This window comes from Ixodes scapularis, unplaced genomic scaffold (genome assembly GCF_016920785.2).
Source record: "Ixodes scapularis isolate PalLabHiFi unplaced genomic scaffold, ASM1692078v2 PGA_scaffold2__306_contigs__length_199485367, whole genome shotgun sequence".
Lineage (NCBI taxonomy): Eukaryota > Metazoa > Arthropoda > Arachnida > Ixodida > Ixodidae > Ixodes > Ixodes scapularis.
Window position 1 is genome coordinate 60,067,530 of NW_024609857.1, and position 21,159 is coordinate 60,088,688.

At 44.6% G+C, this 21,159-nt stretch overlaps 1 protein-coding gene across 1 annotated transcript in view; it reads left to right on the plus strand.

Moving 5' to 3' along the window:
- The window catches only part of LOC8030752, a 172,254-nt gene that overhangs the window by 51,283 nt on the left and 99,812 nt on the right, over positions 1 to 21,159 (plus strand). The window contains exon 8 of the mRNA XM_029987492.4: positions 957 to 1,147. Within this exon, the coding sequence (XP_029843352.2) occupies positions 957 to 1,147 (191 nt within the window). The remainder of the gene's footprint in view (positions 1 to 956; positions 1,148 to 21,159) is intronic.

The following is a 21,159-nucleotide window of genomic DNA, read 5'->3' on the forward strand; positions in this document are numbered from 1 at the left end:
TAATCGCAAAGCAGCGAAGCATGTTTGAAACCATATGCGAGCTGTCCTGCAGAACTGGTCAAATTCTTTGTCTACAAAGGAGACACAGCTTTCCCTATTTTTAAGTAGCACGGTTAGTGTAAAGGAGTCGTGTCATTGCAATTTGCAAATTGGCTCGTAGTGTATGTCCATTCTTAGAAACGAAGTTTTCACTTCTTGGTTTTTTTCGATGTTTGCAGCTGAATTTTCTGGCAGTTTGAGTGCTTCCAAAACTCTGTTTATGACATGTTTTATTAGTAAACATGGTTTTAATCTACTGTTTTGTATTTTATCTTTTTATTTTTTAAAAATATTTGTGTTTTTGTTTGGTTCATCTGTCTAAAAAGTGAACGTTCTCTCCAGTGCTCGCACAGCGCTGAACTATTGCAGCGCGATAGACACGACACAGACTTCGCGCCATATCAGCGTTGTATAAGCGCTGACTTTGTTATCTCAGTGCTGCGTTGCGCGCGTGAGCTAGCCTTAACTGTAAACGCGAGCTCTTCGACAAATAAAATTGATAATAATAATACTAAAATTGTCGATATACGACATCCTATGGTCTCCGTGGAATGCAGTTGCACTCATTATTCGTAAGAAATAACACCCGCATATCCAAAATGTGGTTTATTGTACGTTTTTCCTTATGTCCCCCTCGTCGCATCCCATCCCTCGATTATCTTTGTATATCTCTGTCCTGACATCAATGCTCCAATTCTCTTTTTCTTTCCCCTGACATCGCTGCTGCCGTTGCTGTTGCTGCGCCCGTGGCTCTCCACCTGAACCGCCCCCGCCACGACGCCGTCTTCGACTCTGACTTGGACCCCGTCTCCTGGCTTGGGGCGCTCACTTCTCTGCGTCTCCTCCGTATTTTTGTTTTGTTTTGGGCGACGTTTTCGGCAATGTCGCGCCTCTCTCTCGCGGGGGGCTCTTCTTAGGCCTGGCGCAATCCGGCAAGGCGGGTGGACTAGCAGCGATGGCGGCGGCGGCGTCTTCGTCTTCGCTGTCTCGGCGCTCCACGCTGCTATCCCAGGCGGCGTCTTCGCTGAGCGTGGAAAGCAACCACGCCCTGTTCGCGCAGGCATCCGTCGAGAGCACCGACTCACGCATCTACCTCACCTCCTCAGAGGTCAGAACAACACTTCTCGCCCTTTTCGCTTTTCTTTCTTCTTTTTTTTTTTTTTGCGCCTCGGTTTTAGGGACGCGCGCACTTTAAGAAATTTGGATCGTCTACTTTTCCCCAAACCACTAGGGAGATCTTTTTTCCTTCTTCTTCAGTGCACAAAAAATGCAGCATACAGACGCACCGTGAAGATACACACGAACCGTCGAAATATCCCTGGGCTGATTATAGTTTTACCATTCGATAATGTTTATTTATATGAAATTAACCTTATGCATAAGAAAGAAAGAAAGAAAAAAAGATGTATTTCTATAGAATTACCGCCACAAAAATGAGCCTCACGTAAAATAAACGAAAGCACACACGCACAAAAAAAAAAAGGAAGTCACGTTGAAATAAGTACAAAGTATGGTGATGTGATTAACCGAGAGAATGTTCTCCAAGACGCAAGTGCAGGTATATACGGGGAGCGTTGTAGACAATGCCCGAAGAAAGAAAGAATAAAAATTACAGACATTTACGGCTTCTCTGTAATGCGAACTCTTGGGTATTTTGATTTTGCGATATACTATGGTAAAAGAGTTTGAGATATATACACATGAGTGATTTCATCTAAAATCGGGTATGGTAAATGTGCCTAAGGTTTTTGTTTGTAGTTTTACGAAAAAACAAAAAGTTTCGAGAACATTTCTAAAAAGAAGGAGGACACAAACCGCAAGTTCCCCGTATTTAGTGTTCTCTAGTTATGGGGCGTAGAAGATGCTGCGGCGTATATTAGCGTTTTCCCTGCCGTCGCAGGTGTTATATTTGACGCCTTCCGTTACAGATATTTTTTCTTTACCTCCTAAAATGATTTCCTATTCTTTAGTGAGTACCATTAAGACACAACATGTGAAACTCCCCTTTTAGAGTGATGCTTGGTCAACTTTGATAGGTCGCTATGTTGGTTAAACTTAAAGTAAATTTTATTTTTGTAGATGTATAAAAAAGCCCGAAACAAGCTGAATATAGATATAATATTATAATTTAGATTTGACAAAAAGCCATTTCGCTATCGTCGTATAAACGGTGTATGAAATAACAAAAGTTTCAAGTTTCAAATTAAGTTTCTCAAAAATTCACTTTTTGATTTTTTTTTTTCGAATTTTGTTTAGGTATAATCAGTGGCGCACCGACCCGGGAAAGAGGGGGGGGGGGGGGGGTTAAAAATTTAAGCTTCTCCAGAGCTTTCTTTTTTTCTTTTTTATTTTGCGTCGAAGTTTGGTGTTAGGGCACCGTGGTATTAGGGTGAGTGAAAAACACATTTCTGCTGCCGGGTTGGAATCTTTCCGAAGTTCAGTCTGCTCGCTCAACTCGTTATCATGATCGGAGTGTTGGACATTTGTGACAACATGCTATACCTGATTATAGCTAGCAGCGTACATTCGTAGTACTTTGTTCTGTATCATTTTAAGCGGGTGTAGAAGAAAATGGTCGGGGGAGGCAGGCAATAAAGAAAGAAAGAAAAATATCGGTGGCCGAGTGGGTGAGCGCACACGAGCTCGGGGCATGTGGAGCGAAAGCTCTCCCTGCAGAACTCAGGGTAGAGTAAACTAGAAACGACTGAGTGGGGCGAGCTACAGGCTCCGCTCATGCTTTCAGTTCCCTTAAAATGTAGAAAGCGATTCGGTGGAAGCCACTTCGATCGCAGCGCCACCTTCGCTGCGATCGAAGCGAGCGACGACACAGGTCAAGGTCATATGGGCAATATAGGGGCCATATTGTATTTTGTTATGGTTTTGGCGTCAGAGTTAACGTCAAAAAACCACGTCACAACGACGTGACGTTACGACAACGCCACGACGTCATCATCGACCACGACGTTACGCGATGCCAAGATGCCGTCGTAAGGCCGTCGTGACATCGCATCGCGTCGAGGACGACGCCGTTACGCGACAACAACAAGTCGCCGTTGTAACGCGGTCGTGACGACGCGCGGCATCGAGTACGACGTGTGCGTGGATTTGATCGTCGATTCTGATGTTGGCGTCGACGCCCCACGCAATGTCAAACATCGCTATTACGTCATGTTAACGTGGTCATGACTTCGTCGTCAACGCCAACGTCACAACGACGTCACGACGAAACCTTGACGGCATGTAACGTCGTCGTCTTCGCCAACATCAACGTTGACGCGCCCTCACTATGAAGTCTTGACGTCGTGTAGTGCCGTCGTTGTCATCGACGATGACGTCGACGTCGTGAAGTTGTCGGGACGTCGAGTTGCGTCATGCCGACAACGAACGTCGACGATCTGACACCAAGCGTCTTCATGACGTCGCATTGACAAGGACGCCGTCATCTTGACGTCGCGTGACGTCGTCGTCGTCGTCGTCGTCAACGTCGTTGTCAAGGGAATATGACGTCAGAACACAGTCTTGATGTCATGTAACGCGCGTCGTCAACGTCAATGACGACGTTGACGTCAATGCGTCGTCGTGATGTGCATGGCTTGGTGATGACAAGTGAGGTCGCAGTGACGTTTGTATGGACGTGACGACTGACGTATAGGTTGTATAAAAAATATAGCCGGGCGTTTTATTGTTTCTATGACCTTGACCAGTGCGCCGGTCGAACTTGGCGTTGGAACGCAACGCGTTTTTCATAAAAAAAAAAACCAAAAAAACAACCGGCTAATTTGAGCCACTTCCCTTGTAGCGCCCAAGAGGGCGCTACGAGCGGAGTAGCTTGGATTAGCCATTTTTTCCACATGCGGAGGTGCAGAAATAGCACTCCGCTCGCCTCACTCGTCCTTTCTAGTACACTCTACCCAGGGATCCTGGGTTCATTCCCCAACCCTACCCGTTTCGATCTGGATGAACATCATACCGGCGTGCGGTCGTGTATCACTGCTGCGTGGTGCACGTCAAAGGTCCCAGGCTACCGATTGTACTGCACTGGACAAATTTCTCATCAACAGCTGGGACATAAGTCGCCCGTTGAGGCAGACTTAGTTCTAGGCTGTATAAATATACCCACAATCCAATTTCTTTTAGGAAAAGGTCTTGGAACAATTGGTCTCAAGTACAAGGTAGAAATAGAAGATCCACCGATCACAGTGAAAATGAAGTACAGCATTGTGCATTCATTGAATGAAAATATACGGTTCCTCAAGTAGAAAAAAAACCCCAAAAACTGAAGATTGCTTTTTGCCTATTAACGAATCTATGCTGAGCCTTTTTGTGCGAAATCATCAATTGGCATATTAGGCCATTGTGGCGTTTACAAAGAATGCAAAAAAGATATAATAGAAAATAAGCAAAATTTACTTAGGTATCCTTTTCAATTTGTCAAAATAAACACTGCAGTGACCCAAAAATGATTTGTTGTTTACACGCGATCGAAGTATAGAAAAGGCATATTTTTGTCTTTATGCTCCTTTACCAAGTGAACAAATCACACTTCTATATTTTAACGGAACAAAGTCCACCTTGCTATACCTGTGTACCTAATTACACCGGAATTAGTTTAAAAAGTCGAGTTGGCGCTCAATTTAAGTCTGGCCGCCTTCAGATTCTCCCTGTATATTTTATGCGCGAACAAGTGAGGGAGGTTTGTAAACTGCTATTTTAGTAACGTTTGCTGGGATAATAAGTGGGTGCGGTGAAAGTGCCAAATATTTTTATGTTATTTAATAATTTAGGAGATTGTTTAAATTGAAGTCCTTACTCAATAAGGAGTGTCATAAAGTTCTAGGTTTCTAATATCTTCTGGTAAAATCGCCTCTCATCTCCGTTTTTATTTTTGTCGAGAGTCATCTACACCTTGCACGTATTCCTTCCCCCTTTTCCCCTTTTTAAACACGACAGGCAATAACACGCACGCACACACACAGACACAGACACACACACACACACTCTCTCTCTCTCTATACAAAAGAGGCAGTCAGAAATGTTCGACCGCACGAGGACGTATATAATTGATGAGGATTTCAATTGTTAAAATCCATTGAGGCTACAGCGAGAGCTGTCGCCAAGTGCGGGGGTCACTAAAGTAAGTGAACGGTGAGCGACCGAAAAAATCCGCCTGGTCCTGGTACCGAACCCGGGACCTCTCCATTACAAGTGGAGCGCTCTACCACCTGAGCTAACCAGGAGTTAGACGTCAGTTAAGCAAACGGATTTTGTCAGCTGCTACCAGTCTAATACGAACAAGAGTGAACGGCGTGCATTCATTGCAATATCACCCGATAGTTTTTTTTTTTTTTTGGACCAAACCCGCGTTTTGAGAAGGACGGAAAAATTAAAATGGCAAGCAGCAATAAACAAAACCATCTGCCAAAGTTCAAAAGAAAGGAAAACGTCGCGACGGGTTCAAACTTCTAACAAAAGACCAGCAAAGTCCTAAATTGCCTACACCCGCTGTTTACAACGGAAAAAAAAAATACCGCCGGCTTTTCCGGTGGTCTGCGAGAAATCTAGGGGTGCAAAAGTATCGATAATACTATCTATAGTATTGATAGTTGCCAGAAATCTGACTATCGATAAAAAAAAAAACTATCGATATTTTTATCGATAATCGACTATCGAAAACTCACTATCGATAGTACTATCGATATTCGACTATCGATAGTTTTAGAAAAGCTATAGATAGTATCGATAGTCAATTTATCGATAGTTTTGCATCACTTCAAAGCACCTCATAAGGGGAACCTCGTCACCTATAATGTGGATGAATGCACTCGGTCGTACATATGGTGTATTCCTTTGAAGGTGCGCATTGCGCAGGTGCGCATGTGTGCGTGTTTATCGGGAGAAGCGACAGTACGCCGCCGCGTCGTCGGCAACGAGAATTAATTACGAAACAAATAAAAGAGAAACGGACGAAGAAAGCAGGATCTCTTTCTCTCTGCTACTCCTGAAAATGAATGCCGCTCCTCACGGTGTCGACAACGCCTTCAGTGGCGCAATTTCTAAAATATTGTGAAGAAAATGCTACCGCCTTCATTCTTCAGGTTTGAAGAAAATAACATGAATACAACATTGGAAAAAAAAAAAAAGAAAACGAAGAAATGGAGTCAAAAACATGGTGTTACGTAAAAAAAAAAAAAAAAAAAAATCCCCACTTAGAAAGGGTACAAAAAATACTGGCGAAAAAGAAAAATGTAAATAAAAGCGCGGGAGGCCCAGGGCCACCCCGTCCGTATTTTTTTCGTTTGTTTATTCTGGTTTTGTATTTGAGCTCCGTTTCACTTTGCGTTTGACAGCAGTGGACTCCATGGAGCACAGTGAATGTGTCTCGTGGCTCCGCTCCCTGCGCGTAACTGCTGCTGGACACGTGACACGAAGGTCACGTGACACTCACATGGCGTTCGATTGGCTGGAATGGCTCGTAGCGTCCCCTGCGGTCCATCGTAAGCTGAAACGGGTCATACGTCCGTTTACGAAGCAGCAAGTTTCTCTCGGGTCTTCGCTTCTATCCTACGCTGGTTTCCGAAACGGGGAGATCCTTTTGTCCCAACGCCGGCGCCTGGGGCACGCGAAGACACGACCCTTTTAGGGAAGTCAAAAAAGGCTCGCGCCGAATTTGATCTGCGCTTCGTATTCTTATATTAAAGGCGTCCCTCGTACGAAACTTTGTCTGGATATCATAGCGGTGGAAATGGACACCGATGGTCGAAGCCTGCAAGCTCATGGTCGTGGCACGGAAGCGCGTAAAAGAGTGCCACTGTCGGCTCCCAGGGTGCATCTTTCTCTTTTTTCCAACATGTGGACTTGCGTTCGTTTTCCTGCAGCTAGCTGTTTCTGATTAGTTATCTGGTCCACTCTTCCTTCCCCCCAAAACAATTCGGGGGAGGGGGGGGGGGGGGCGGTTATGGATGGCTGCTGCCACCGTCGTCATTGTCTCCCAAAATATCTGGTCAAAAAAAAAAAAAAAAACAGTGAACGGGCGACCACAACAACCAAAGTGGGGTTGAACCTGTGGGGCCTCGTTGGCCCTATCGGGCCGTGACGAAGGAAGGAGGTTGGGAGGACGAGCACCAGGCATTGGGAAGGCACTCTCGCGAAAGGAACGGGCGACGACGAACGTGCGCAATGGTAGCGACCACGACGTCCGGCGACGGCCCGGCTACATGATCAGGACTTCGTCCCGGCTCGACCCCCGGGGCATGGGGCGAAGACTCTCACGAAAGGAACGGGCGAAGACCGACTTGCGCGGTGGTGGCAACGGCCCAGTAACATGGTCTGAATCCAACCTCGGGTCCGAACCTGGGGGCATTGTGAGGAGACTCCCGCGAAAGGAACGAGTGACGACGGACGTGCGCGGGGGGTACTGTCCACGACGTCGTCACAGGGCCGGTGACATGATGTGTTTCACCCTTGATCCAACCTTCGACGGCAGTGTCTTAAGGCCGGTTCACACATGCAGCGGAGCACCCAGTTAGAACTTCATGAGCGCTGGAAATCGGTGCCACATGAGCGCTGCTTCCAGCGCTCATGTGGCATCGATTTACGCGTGACATAGCGCTCGGTTAGCGCTTCAGAAGCGCTTCAGTAGGCGCTCAGTTATCGCTTCAGAAGCGCTCCAGTAGGCGCTCGGTTAGTGCTTCAGCAGCGCAGTGTAAGCGCTCTCACGCTTCTTGTGCCGTGCTTGCTGCTGCGGAACAGCGCGTGCACGGCGATTACATTGTTGTTGTTTTTCCTTTGGCATTAAAAGAAGAGGAAATAAAAGAGCCGTTCTCCAAGCAAAGGGTCGGGCAGGCGATCTAAAGTCGTGGACTTTAAGCGGCTAATTGATTGGGTACGACCTCATCGTTTTCTATTCGATATGCGTGACTCTGGTTTCAAAGACACACAGTTAAAAAATAATCACCTTCGAAAGAGCTCTGTGTTTTGGTCCCTCAGCCCGGAAACAAGGTTCGCCGAATACCCGTCGGTATCTCGGTGGCGAAAGCTTTCGCGCACCCAGAAGGCTCTTCTGGGCGTTAAGTCGTCCAAACACATATGCACTAATTGCGTATATAAGAGCATTTGTCGCGTTTCTATTTCGGCGTCCCATATCTCCGCCATGATACTGTTGATCCTCACTCAACAAACAGGAACCGCAGTGCACGCGCTAATCCGCAGCATTAACCGCCGTACAGGAAACGCTAACAAGGCGCTACTCAAGCGCTAACAAGGTTCTGCTGAAGTGCTAACAAGACGCTACTAAAGCGCTTTCAAGGTGCTACAAAAGTGCTAATCTCGCGCTATATTAGAACGAAGTCACGCGCTAGGAAGCGCCACATGAGCGCTCTTTGGAGCGCTCACGTAGCGCTAACTTAGCGCTCCGCTGTATCTGTGGACAGACCTTATATGACAAGCTCCGCTGAGACTATCGGCAGCAGCTGCAGCGATGGAGGCGCACCTCCCCAAGGATTCCTCGATAATTCCTTCCCGATCCCCAAACCTCCACGCAGAATGTGAGTGCAGTGAAGCCTTTTTGCCAAGAGCTAGGCAGTGCTGTGTCAGGTTCATCCTAGTTCATCCGGAGACAGGCGACTGGAGAGTCGGAAGAGAACCCACACACTTTGAAGGTAGGCGGCCTGATTTTTATGTCCTCGTGCCTTGGGCTAAAGATGCTACTTCCTTCAAGAAATATGTTTTCGTCCTGGATTCCGAATAGGTTATTGCGGTCGAAGACCGACAGTCTCCAGGCCAGCCTCCACCGCTCGAGCTCTGGAAGACGGTCAAAAAGACAACGAAAACGCAGATGTTAAGTCTCGTTTACTGCTTCACACCAAACATACGTCTTAACTTTAGCGCAAGAAAAAAAAAACCACAAACAAAGGAAGATTTGGCGGAAAATGTAGGTGAGGCGTCATCCCGGGGGACGGGGGGGGGGGGGGGGGGGGGGGTAGGGGGGTTGCTTTTGAGGCTTGTTGGGATGTCCTTCGCTCGAGAAGAAGTTGGTACGCCACTGTGTGCTAAATTTATTAGATTAGATTACAATTTATAATTATTCAAGAGTAGGTTCTAAATGTTTTACCGTCCTTCCCTCTGGGTATTTAGGTCGATAATTTTCATTAGTTTCAGGTAATTACATTACTGGAAGTATTTATTTTCAAGACAACCTAAATTACTTTTGCTTTTAGATAGCCGAGTTTTTTTCTCATACTCGATGGCCATGGGAGGCGCGGCCATGCGGCAATACAGCCCCGGCAGGACACCTGGTTGACTCTGGTAGCTCGCATCGGGTCACGGGAGCTGTAGCTTTCGTCGTCTGCGAAGTTACGTGGAACGGAGTATACAGTAAACAACTTGGTTTTCATAAAGACCCTAATAACCTGAACACCTAATGTCGGCAATTTCGCGATCTGAAAATATTCGCGAAAAATGTAAAGCACCGCGGTCCCAACACAGCACGTCGAAGTTCTTTTAATAGCAAGCTTTAGCTCAGAAATAATTGAATAAAAAAAAAACATTCCGTAGCTTTGCTAACCCCTTTTTTCTCTCCCCCCCCCCCCCCAACACACACACACACACACACACACACTTTTTGCGGGCCCGCCGCATATCAGTTAGCAAAATTTCCAGAACGACTCCCAGACGAAAATCGTGGGTCCGCTAATGGGTACAATAGTGGACTATAACAAAACGCAAACTATATATATCATATTTTGGTTGGATGTCCTCTAGCTGAGCCGCAATCTTGTGAAATATGTGCTGCTTTGGATAAAAACAAGCATCCTTACTGACCTTGGGTACCTATGACTTCTAACAGACATTGTTATATTTGTCTACGTTTTGAGACACGAACATAAAATAGACGAGCAAAGGGCGACTACACTTCGCCGTGTCACTTCAAAGAGGAATTTACGGAGCTACTCCCTGCAACTTTGCGCCACGCAAACGCTCTGTAACTTGATCTGTTTCTCGGCAGCGAGCGCGCGCTCTTTGGCTTGTAGTCACCGTACGCTCTGTTCTAATACAGTTTTAATACACAACTTCCCTTAGGCGTCTAGCTTATACGCGCCAGATATGAGGTTTGACAGTCACTTTCGCAAGCAAAGGACTAGAAACCTGAAAGACCACACTAGTTGCTTCGAGGTCAAGTTATCGATAACCGTTTATCAACACTGTCCTGCCGCTGAAGTGAAAATTTTGCACCAGCGCATACACGAGATAAAACACATTTCGAGCGAAGCCCACGACAATATTTATAAAGAATACTAAGGATATTCGTAGAGAGAGGAGTTATACACGGAGCAAAAGCACCTCCGAAGTGGAGATCTCAAAAGCAGACATGCACAATACAAAACTTCTCTAACGCGGAGTTCTATGAACTAAGTGTACCTTTCTGGCGCATTCACACTGGAAGCGTATCCGCGTTCGCAAAGCGGTTGCGGATGCCCGTTCGCGAGAGACCCCCCTCAGACACACCGAGAGGCGGTTGGTGGTTTCTCGGCGATAACGCTTGATCTTTTGAGACTTGCGTTTGGCAACCCTGTTTTACAATCCACAATCCACTTTAATCGACAATCCAAATTCAAAATTTTGCTATTTTGGCGCCGTGAAGATTTTTCTCCGGGACGTTCACACGCATCACGAGTTCATTCAGAGAAAAAAGAAGCATGGACCTGTGAACCTCGCCTGTGGTTCCCTTGACTTCGCCCACGAGCAAAGCCCAGCTAGGCGTGCCTTGCTGACCCAGAGCAGGATGCCCCCAGAGATAAAATAGTAAGGGTGCAGGCGAGCTGGTGGATGTTAACCCTGTTGAATATACCTGAGACTGGGGTAGAAAAGAACATATGTTCTTTTATACCCCAGTCTCAGGTATATTCAACATGGTTAACATAGGATGCCCCCGACCTTTTCTTCGAAGTGGACCCTTCCCACATGAATAGCTGACCTCATTTTCGGGATAGAGGGCCAGTTTTTCACCTTGTTCGCTTTTATCATTTTCGAAGTCGTCAGAGGTGGGGTGGACCGTGGTGCGGGGGAGTGTGTTCGGTTCTAGCCGGTCGTGTCTTTGTTGGTGGCGGACACTCCTCTTGTCACTCGCGCGTCGATCGAGTCTAGTATTTGTTTGACATTAAGCTCAAATAAACGCCGTATGGATTGCCTCTACATCGTCTGGTGCGTACACTTTATTCCTTGAGTAGGTTCCCTTTATTTATTTTTTTAGTAGTAAACGTTACAGGTCGAGCTAGCGCAGGTACCCTGCCCGCTCCGTGGTAGTGCGTTGGCTACGCAATCAGGCTCACGACGTCTCTGTCGGCGTTCGTGGTGGTCATGCACGGTGAAAAAAGCTTTCGTTAGTTCACGCGACTATCTTAGTGGGTACAAAAGCTGACATTTCGGTGGATCATGGGCGAGTTCCGACGTTCTGTGGACAGAGACTAACAAGGCAGCGAGCTTCGGGCTGTGGCACCCGGAATAATGAACAAACTCTTAGCCAAACCATATCACCGGTGCGAAGCCCGTTAAGATTACGAGTGAATTCTTTTCGCGGCGGATTCAAGTTACGCACGTGAACATCGCGTTTCTCCGTTGATTTGTCTGGTGTTATGTTATGACTACAGCGCCTTGAACGCCTCAGGCGACAGGTGCCATCTTGTTTCGAAAGTCACTGGCGTCACGTCAGCGTCGCGTTGTGATTGGTTACCGCTTTGCGGTTCGTGAAAGCGGTTGGGAGAAATCGGTCCCGAAGCGGTTGGCAAAAACGCGCTCCAACCGCTCGATCCTAGCCGCTTTGCGGTTAAAAACGCGCGAATCCGCTTCGCGTTTGCGGATCCGCTTCCAGTGTGAAGGCACCATTACAGCGAAAACCTAGAGCAGCCGCATACATGCGTCAAGGCATGCACGTACCACTTCGCGCCCTGAAAGTAAATCATCAGTGCGTGTGTGCTGGCATGTTAACGAAACTGCGACCGTAGAATGCCTGGGTTATAGACAGTGCAAAATCTACTTCACAGCTACATTGAACTAGCCATATAATGCACTGTCTTCAAAGAACGTGCCATTGACTTTTTTTCTTTCAAACTGTTCTGTGCGCGAATTTTCGTATATTACTTAGCTGCGGGAACTGTGCAGTCATCCGTCGGGGATCTCCAAGCTTTGAGGGAAAAAAAAAACCTGGCGTGTATTTTCAGAAGTTTCATGTACGAGATTTGAAGAGTAGGGAAATATTTAATTAATTCGTAATATTATGAACAATCAATATGTACCCTCGTTTATTTTAAACCTTAATATATAGAAACAATCTTGACACGTTGCGTGGCCTTATTATTTTAGAGCGCAGCTCTTAGGCGCCCTTGTCTGGGTTGAGTGGCGTCGGCGTCGGCGTAACCGCGCGTTGCATTATGAGACGTTTCCCATAATGACGACATACGTTATGTCACGTGTAACGTCACGAGGGTAAGAGTTTTCCGCTAAATTGGGCGGGAAATCTTCCGCTAGATTTAGTGGGAAAATTGACGTCGCATGACCTGAACACAAATTCAGTTTCCCCGCTATATTTAACGGGGCAATCTTCGCTTAATTTAGTGGAAAATCTGGCGAAAATTTCCCGCTAAATGAGAGGAGAGCAAGAGAGAAGGAGGGGAGGGTGCGGAGGGGGAGCAGGGGCATACCCTTCCCTCGGTACCTTCCCCTCCCCCGGCCTCCTCAAGAGCTGCGCTCTAATTCGACATTGCGGAGAATTGTAAACGCCTTTCATTTTTTTTTTAATTTCTTACTCGTTTTTTGTAGTGTGCTTATATGTTTTTGTCTTATACCAAATTCTAAATTATAATAAATATCAAAAGTTCATCGACTTTATGATTTGTTTTACAACGTGACCAAAATAAAAATAAATGTTCGAAATCACCGAGACGCCAAAGGTCGGTAAGGACACGTGCTGCTTATCCAAAGGAGGACTAATTTCACAAGATTGCGGCTCAGGTAGAAAACAAACAACCTAAATAGCCTACTTCTAGCCTACTGTTTAATACCATTATAATATCTAAAATATTTAAAAATACTAAAATTAAAAAAGGTGTTTTGAGAAAATTAGTTTTAAACGTGCGACTTTCGTTATTTTATACACTGTTTGTTTAAGCGACGATAGCGAGATGACTAATTGACAGATCTGAACGTCATTGTTATATTTATAATCAGCTTGCCTTGGGATTTCTATAGATATATAAACAAATATCATTTACGTTAAGTTTAACCAAATTAGGGACCTGTCAAAGTTGACGAGAAGTCAACCTGGAAGGTCAGTTTCACATTTTGTTAGAAAAAGTAAAAATTACTCATAAATTTGTATTGTATTCATAATGTCTTTATAGTACTTATTAAATGCTGGAAAAAAAGTTTAAAGGGGGCAAAGATAAATTAACGGTAGCAGAGGGTGTCAAACATACGACCTGCGACGGCAGAAGATAATGCTAATTTCTCCGCAGTGCCTTCTGCGCTCCATAACTCAAGAACGAATAATAATTAAAAAAAAAGGTGGGGGAGGTGGAAAGTTGCTACTTGTGCATTCATTTCTTTTAAAAAGGCGCCTATCTTTCGTAAAAAATAAAAAATTAGGCGCTTTAAGCCTGCCAGTTTTGAGGTGAAATCATTTATATAAATAGGTCGTCCCAAGTCACCAGGCTGGATCTAAAATGAACTGTAAAAATCGACGCCTGCACGTAGCAGTCGAAACTTTTCGTCATAACTGCATCTCGCAGGTCGGTTTTTTCTTGTAAAATTACAAAGCGTAGCTCTCTTTCTGTAAAAAAAAAAAAAAAAAAAAAAAAAAAGGGCCAGACAAGTTGCAAGGGTCTACGGCGGGTGGCGACGCAGACGACCAAGTCGAGTGACGGGGCGCGTTTGGCGCTCGTATTGATAGATGGCGCTACCCCAAAGCTAGCAGTGGCGGAACGCGATGATAACCTAATTATCCGCGTTCCGCTACAGTTAACTTTACGCCTGCTTCACGAGTGATAACTTTAGCGCGCCCCCGAGTTCCCCGTGAGCTTCAAGTCGCTCTAAAAAGAGTTGATTTAGTGGTTTTCGATGACGCTCAGTAAGTTCTTAATTGAAACCATATGTCTATTTTCACTAATTAAAAGTTGTTTGACGGATTTTATTTAATTAGCTGACTTATTGCAAAGATTAGCCACGCGCATAATGTACCCCTGGCCTGCACAAACCGCATAGGTTTATTTTTCACGACTTTTTTCAAACAAACCTGTAAAGCCTAAAAAAACACCCTCTTTCTCTCTCTCTCTCTATATATATATATATATACATATATTATTTTTGTTTTTTATTGAGGGAAAGCCAGAGTGGACGAGGAGGGTATGGTGTGGGCCCAGAAATAAAAATTCTCGTACTGTTGCATTATGGGATGTCAGATAGCTAAACACCAATTCAGTTTCTCCGCTCAATTTAGCGGGGAATTGAATAGGTGTATAGTTCTGTGACGTCCCATAATGCAACGCGTGCCGTGTTGCATTATGGGACCCTTAAGCCGGGTCAGACTGCTTATACATCACATAAAAGAGAGTCTGCATTCAGATTCGAACGCGAGTCATCGCGAGATCCGTGCTTCGGATGCCGCATGGCAATGAGTTCAAAAAGAAGACTTGGTAGGGGGAGATCGAACCACGGATATTGCGGTGAGTCGTGTTTGCAGACTGTCTTTTATATTATGTATGAGGAGTGGGATCCCGGCTTTAGGCGTCCGTTCTCGCATATTGCGGTTGCGCCGACGCCGGTGTATGCGGGAACGGGCGCTTAAGATCTGCACTCTAAAACATATGAGGGGGGGAGGGGGGTCGAACACACTTACATCATTCTTTCAAAGAGCAACGACATTTACTGATTTTAAGCACACTGGGAATTTTTCGAGAACAGGGGTGCACAACTAAAAAATTAGGCGGGCCAAATTTACGTTTTTTTGAAAACTGTGCGGGCCGCACCTTGTGCGACGTGTTGCACATTTTGGCTGCGGTCAGGATTCCGATATCACGTGTCATCGCACTCACTTCCGTCTTTAGCACGTCTCGCAATGTTATGTCCGTTCTGGCAGATCGAAGGTGGTTTCTGTTGAGAGTCATCAGTGGGAAGGTCTGCTCACAGACATGCATGCTCCCGAAAAGTGACCACAGCTTCAGCCGTGGTCCACCAGGTTTCCGTACTAGCTCCTGTCCAGGTTTTTGTAGAACTCATGTGGCTGAGATTTAATATCCTAATACTTAAAGTCGTATAAAAATCATACCTTGACTTTAAAATACGAACAGTGGAATTCAAGATAGTATCAAGTTTATTCTTAGGCACCGTTCATCTTATGAACGTCAGAAGTATCGCATATAAATAAAATACTTTGGGACAGGAGTTTAGTTTCGTCCCTTAGCCCCGACTGAGGAAAGATTTTAAAATTAAATGTCATCAAACCCTTCACAAAGTGGAGAACAAGATGATATAAACTTCGTGCTGTGTAACTTTCGATAAGGCTAGAGGACATTAGATTTAAGATAGATGAATGACCTCGCTCAATTTTTGATAGCCCTTGCTCTTTTCGGGATCAACATTTATTTACATTGAAGTACTTTGTGAAAAATCTCGTTTCCTATATGTATATGCTTTTTTCATGATTCGTCTTAGGGCTTCGTTTTGGAAATGACACGACGTTCAAGTTCGTGATTAGAACGTCGCCATGCTTGATTAGACAAATGGAGCTGCGCCGCGATACCCTCGAACGTTCGTGTGGGCCCCTGGGCCTACACGAACAAGCTTTGTCTGCAGACAAAACTTGTTCGTGTGGTATTTTGTATGTATTTTATTAACCAAGCTTTGTCTGCAGACAAAGCTTGTTCGTGTGGTATTTTGTAAGTATTTTATTAACCAAGCTTTGTCTGCAGACAAAGCTTGTTCGTGTGGTATTTTGTATGCATTTTATTAACCAAGCTTTGTCTTCAGACAAAGCTTTCTTCGTGTGGTATTTACATTCTGGCTTGGAACTAGCCATGAGTGATGCTTTTCAACAACCTCAATACATATTAGATAAAATCGTAGAAAAAATCCTAAGGGTTTCATGCAGTTGGTTCAGATCTATTTCTGGCTCTTCAACAACCTCAATACATATTAGATCTATTTCTGGCTTATTAGGAACACATATTAGAGGCTTGAACCACGAACTTGCGAAAAATTCCAATTATCAATAAAGCTTTTTTTGAAGGTGGCACGCGACGATGACAACCTCAGAACCTCGGAGAATGAGTTCAAGGAGTACACGCGACATGTTCGGAATGAGATAGACGGTCACTTGCCCGCGTGTTCATTATTGCGAGGTGTGGCAATGACTAAACATTACGGCTCTTCGAGCCCAAAATGAATGCCGACGAAGCGTTTTCATCGTTCAAAATAACTTACACACAAAAAAGCGCAAGGAGCTTGCTGACAAAAAATGAGAGGATTAACATGTGCCTATTTTACAACAAGGTAGAGTGAAACGAGTGGTTCTAAGATATGTTGCCCTTTGCCTTTAGATGCTACGAACGTTTATTGCAGTGACTAAATATCATGTTGCCTTCTGCCGGGCTTTGTTCCGCGCGTGCGACGAAGTGTTATCAAAGGCAAAAGACTCGCGATCAAGGCGGATCGTCTCCTGGATTCTTAACCTCTCACCAACCACGGGCTGAATTTGCTCTTGTTTCGCTCGACGCAACAATAGTCCTCAAATATGCAAAAAAAGAATTAGTTCAATTTACACACGAGTAAAATTTGAATTCCCAATGGGCACTGGAAACCGGGGACCCCATTTTTAGGTTATAATACAACATACACGCGTAGCGTCTTTATTTGTGGTAACCAAATACAATTGTCTATCGAATTGTAGTTGATATAAAACTGCCGCAGTGATGTAGGGAAATTACAGCTTCGTCGAAACCCCGTTAAGCGATTGAAGTGAACGCGGCACCGAAACAAAAACGCTCATAAATATTTCAATAAAATGTGGTTTCTTTTTTTGATAATAACCAATGACATGCATAAATAAATAATAAAAAAAATGTTCCAAGTCACGAACATGGCAAAAGGATCGTATACATACCCTGGGAAGAAAAAAGTGAAGTAAATTATGTTAATTATATTTTGGAATAATTATATAGTGCGTTATGTTTTTGTCCTTCAATTACCCGAGTTGAGAGTGGTACAGACATGTTCCTGTTTGTAAACGCCCCCCTTTCCCCTGTCATTAGAACTAATGTTGTATGAAGGTTGCACAGTGACAGCTACTTGAACCTGTTCGGAATTCTGCAAGCGCGCTAAACGCAGGATGTTTCATTTTGAATCTTCAAATGGGCCATAGTAGCGACGGTATACGGTCGTTGCAAACGCTCTACCGTGTGGTTTACGCAATTTCTCTTTTCTCTCTCCCCCCCCCCCCCCCTAAAAAAAATTGATTTCGTGTGTTTGTGTGCGTCTCAACCTGGAAGGTAGTCGCACGTTCGGCTTTCTGGTCGGAACCGGCATCTCGATGTGAAAAGGCTCCCCGGAGACCGCTCCATAATTGAGGATGATCAATGAAGGCCGCCTAAGTTTTATTCTTACATTGTTTTCTTTTTGTTACGCGGTTCTTGGGGAGGCTGGTGTCTCGTACAATCGCTTCAGGTTTATTTTACCCCGGATGAGCTCTGCGTTGAAATTGGACAAAGGAAAATGCATGCGAGAAGATGGGGGTGCTGTTCCTTTTTTTAATTCATGCAAGGCGTGAGTGAAACTGTTCCTGTACAGGATCTGGTAGGGTTGAGCAACATGAGCGCAATCGAATGCTACAAATAGAAAATAGAAACTGTTTATGAGCTTTTTTCGGGTAGAAATTGGTATGCAATCTTTCGCAATCGATGCTGTGCTCCATTCCATGATAGATTTGTACCACGTGCCTTTTAATAAACGACTCACGTTAAACAGGAGCAGAAACAGACAGCTGTACATATAAGGTACAGATAATACAGACAGAAAAAAAGTTTCTTTAATAGGAAATCAATAATAGCAACAAAAGGTGAAGTGCAAGAGCGTTTTTGTTATTCACTTCCTAGTGCAAGGCGGGGTGATGACAGTACCATAAATTGCTTATAATATCGCCTGTCCGATTTTATTTTTTTACAGTATTTTCGCAATGCCACTTGAGGTGATGACTTCTGTTGTAAGTCGTTTCACATTGTTTGGAACTGTCCAACTACACTCTAAAAAAAAAAAGACCGTGCGTTTACTTTCCCGCACAACACTCGGAGAGCCAATCAGTGCAACCTACGGAGGCAGCTCAGCGAATGACGATGCCGAAACATATGTTTAGACGAAAAAACGCAGTCTGAGTTGTGACATTAAGCAATGCAAAACGACACGCTTGCATTGCTTAATGTCACAACTCAGACTACGTTTTTTGGTCTAAACTTATGTTTCGGCACTGTCATTCGCTCAGCCACCTCCGTAAGTTGCGGCGATTTGCTCTCCGAGTATTGTGCTGAAAAGTAGACGCACGGGCTGTTTTCAGAGTGTAGTTCGAGAACATGTGTTCCTCGTACGTTCGTGTTTCTTCTATTGACACTGACAGCTTAATAAACGCAGAGCGTGGCAACTACCAGGCATCTGATCATATTTGAGATAAGATATGAAATCATGTGTAATGAGAAAAAAACACGTAGTATGTAATCATAATGTCATAAAAGTATTGGTTTGATGTGAAATGATTCGGGCCTAGCGTGGCACGTTTTGAAAACAGGTAATTAAAAACCCGAAAGTTTTGAGAGATTAATAAAAAACGCATTACCGTATAAGATAGCACTATACTTGTTTAAATTTCACAAAATAGAAATATTTCGGCTGAGAGAAGACCTTTGGAACATCTAACGTTGATCGTCTGGGGGTATCCGAACGTTTTTCAAAGTGCCATTTGCGGGAGATAAGCGAAAAAAAAAAAGAAGAAAAGAAATATGAAATCGCTGATGCTCCTTAGGCTGCTTTTTGTTTACAACGATGCGCAGGAACGTATTGTTTCGGGAACAAACACGTATATTTGTGATAAGCGCACCGATAAGCCAAGCGGCTGCATTTGGAAAACTAAGATTCTTCTTTCTTTAAGTCGGACCGACTTCCACACCGCAAAGAGCGTATGGTTTCTGGGGGCCTGGGAGGACATTGATAAACGCTGCTTCGAATCCAAAAACCGTAATGCGACAGAACAAAATCCGGACGCTGGGGAATGAAATAATCAATAAAAATTACCGACTCGGTTTTGAATCCTCGACTGTGCTGATATCGGGCATTTCTAGGGAAAGGATGAAAAGAGGGGGGGGGGGGGGAGGGGGGAGGGGAGCAGCAGACAGTGGACTCTTGTATCCCTCAGAAGTCATTTGATAATAAAAGGGACGTAGAAAAGTAACTTTTTTGTTTGTTTGAATTCGTTGTTTGAATGTAGAGGGAAAGGAGTAAACGGAGATCGATACAGCGTTTGCAAGACACAGTATTCTGCTTAGTTTGTGTAGATTATACCGTGATCGATTTTATTTCTCGGCTCGGCGGCGATTATGCGCCACATGCTCTGGCTGGTGTCGACGCATCGCGTCGAGTTCTTGTTTATTTATTTTAGGGTAGAAGGGGTTAACTCTTTTGCTTCTGCTCAACGGCTTGCGGCTTCTTTGTACCCTTCTTTCGATCCTCCTTCCTCCTTCTTTTTCCCTTTCGTTTCCCGTTTTCATCCTCTCGCCCTCACGACTTCCTTCCGGGATTGAACCCGTCGCCTGGTTCGAGTTTATTGTGTAGGCTTTGTGTGGTTCAAGACTCACAGTCTCACACCGTGTTCTGTCATATTTTCTTTTTCTTGGCACGTATAATATTTATACCCGTTTCTTTTTGGGCGCTGTGTCGAACTCTTGGCCGATCTGTCCCAGTCGTCGCTCAGTTCGTGTTAGCGTTGAAGTTTCCAAAGACGCGAAACAAACCCCCCCACAAAAACAAGGGCAAAAATATTTGCACACTTTCATTAGAATTTCAGACTCGCAGGAGAAAATTTCCTCGACATCGCTTTACTTCGACGTATTTATTCAGTTATTCAAGATGCTCAGTCGATGTTCACGCCCAGACGCAGTTTTTCTTCCCTATTTTGCTCGCGTCTTTTTTTTTTTTAATGCTTAACACGCGCACTTGTTTCTCCGGATTATACATCGCCCCCTGTGATTATAATACTAGCATGTTTCTAGCAAGAAACAAAGATTACACGACATAACATGTCGTTGGATGGAGGACAGAATGCGAAAATTGTGAGGGTGGCATGGAAGGCAATTCAATGGCCGTTCATAAACAGGAAACGCACTGTCACGTGTGTTTTAAGCTCTCTAGCTTATTGTTTTTATTTAGCTGCGTGTTTCTGGGTTGTTTCGTGCGCCTCGTTGCATCAGAGAACAGCTGTCGATGTGGTCAGCGTGACAAGGCGTACCCAGTCGGGATTGTGGTTTACGCAAAGAATCTTCATGATTCTGTCAGTGTGACTCTGTAGGAGGTTGCGCGAGGTTTCATATGCGCCCTTATATTTTCTAATCTGGTCATATTTTAGCGGTACTACTTGTCAGAAGCTTTGAAGCATTCCTATCTCCGTTAGAAATTTCTAATTTTTACATCCACTCTTTTTCCGTTAAGAAGTGGCTCAAGAAAAAGCATTTAATGAGGTGGAAAGTGGCTGTTAAGGTTTCACCGGTTTTATAACCGGGGGCATGATAGACTGCACGAACGGCATTTGCTGGATTATTCTTATAGAGATATTTTGTTACTAACAGGCCACAAACAAACGTGTCCTAAGTTAAACAAATTCAAGAATTGATTTTGAGTCAGATTCAGTTCACAGTCGTCTCCGACGAAGTTGCACAGTTCTAGCTGTTCGTCCAAATTCCTCTTCTATTGAGCACCTTCGATTAAATTTATTGGCTGTACTGGTTGGTGGGGTATAATGCTTTACAGTCACGGCTGAAGCACAAACGGATTGTAGTCTTGCCTTTCAGTTGAAGAAAGAAAAAAGAAAATAGAAAA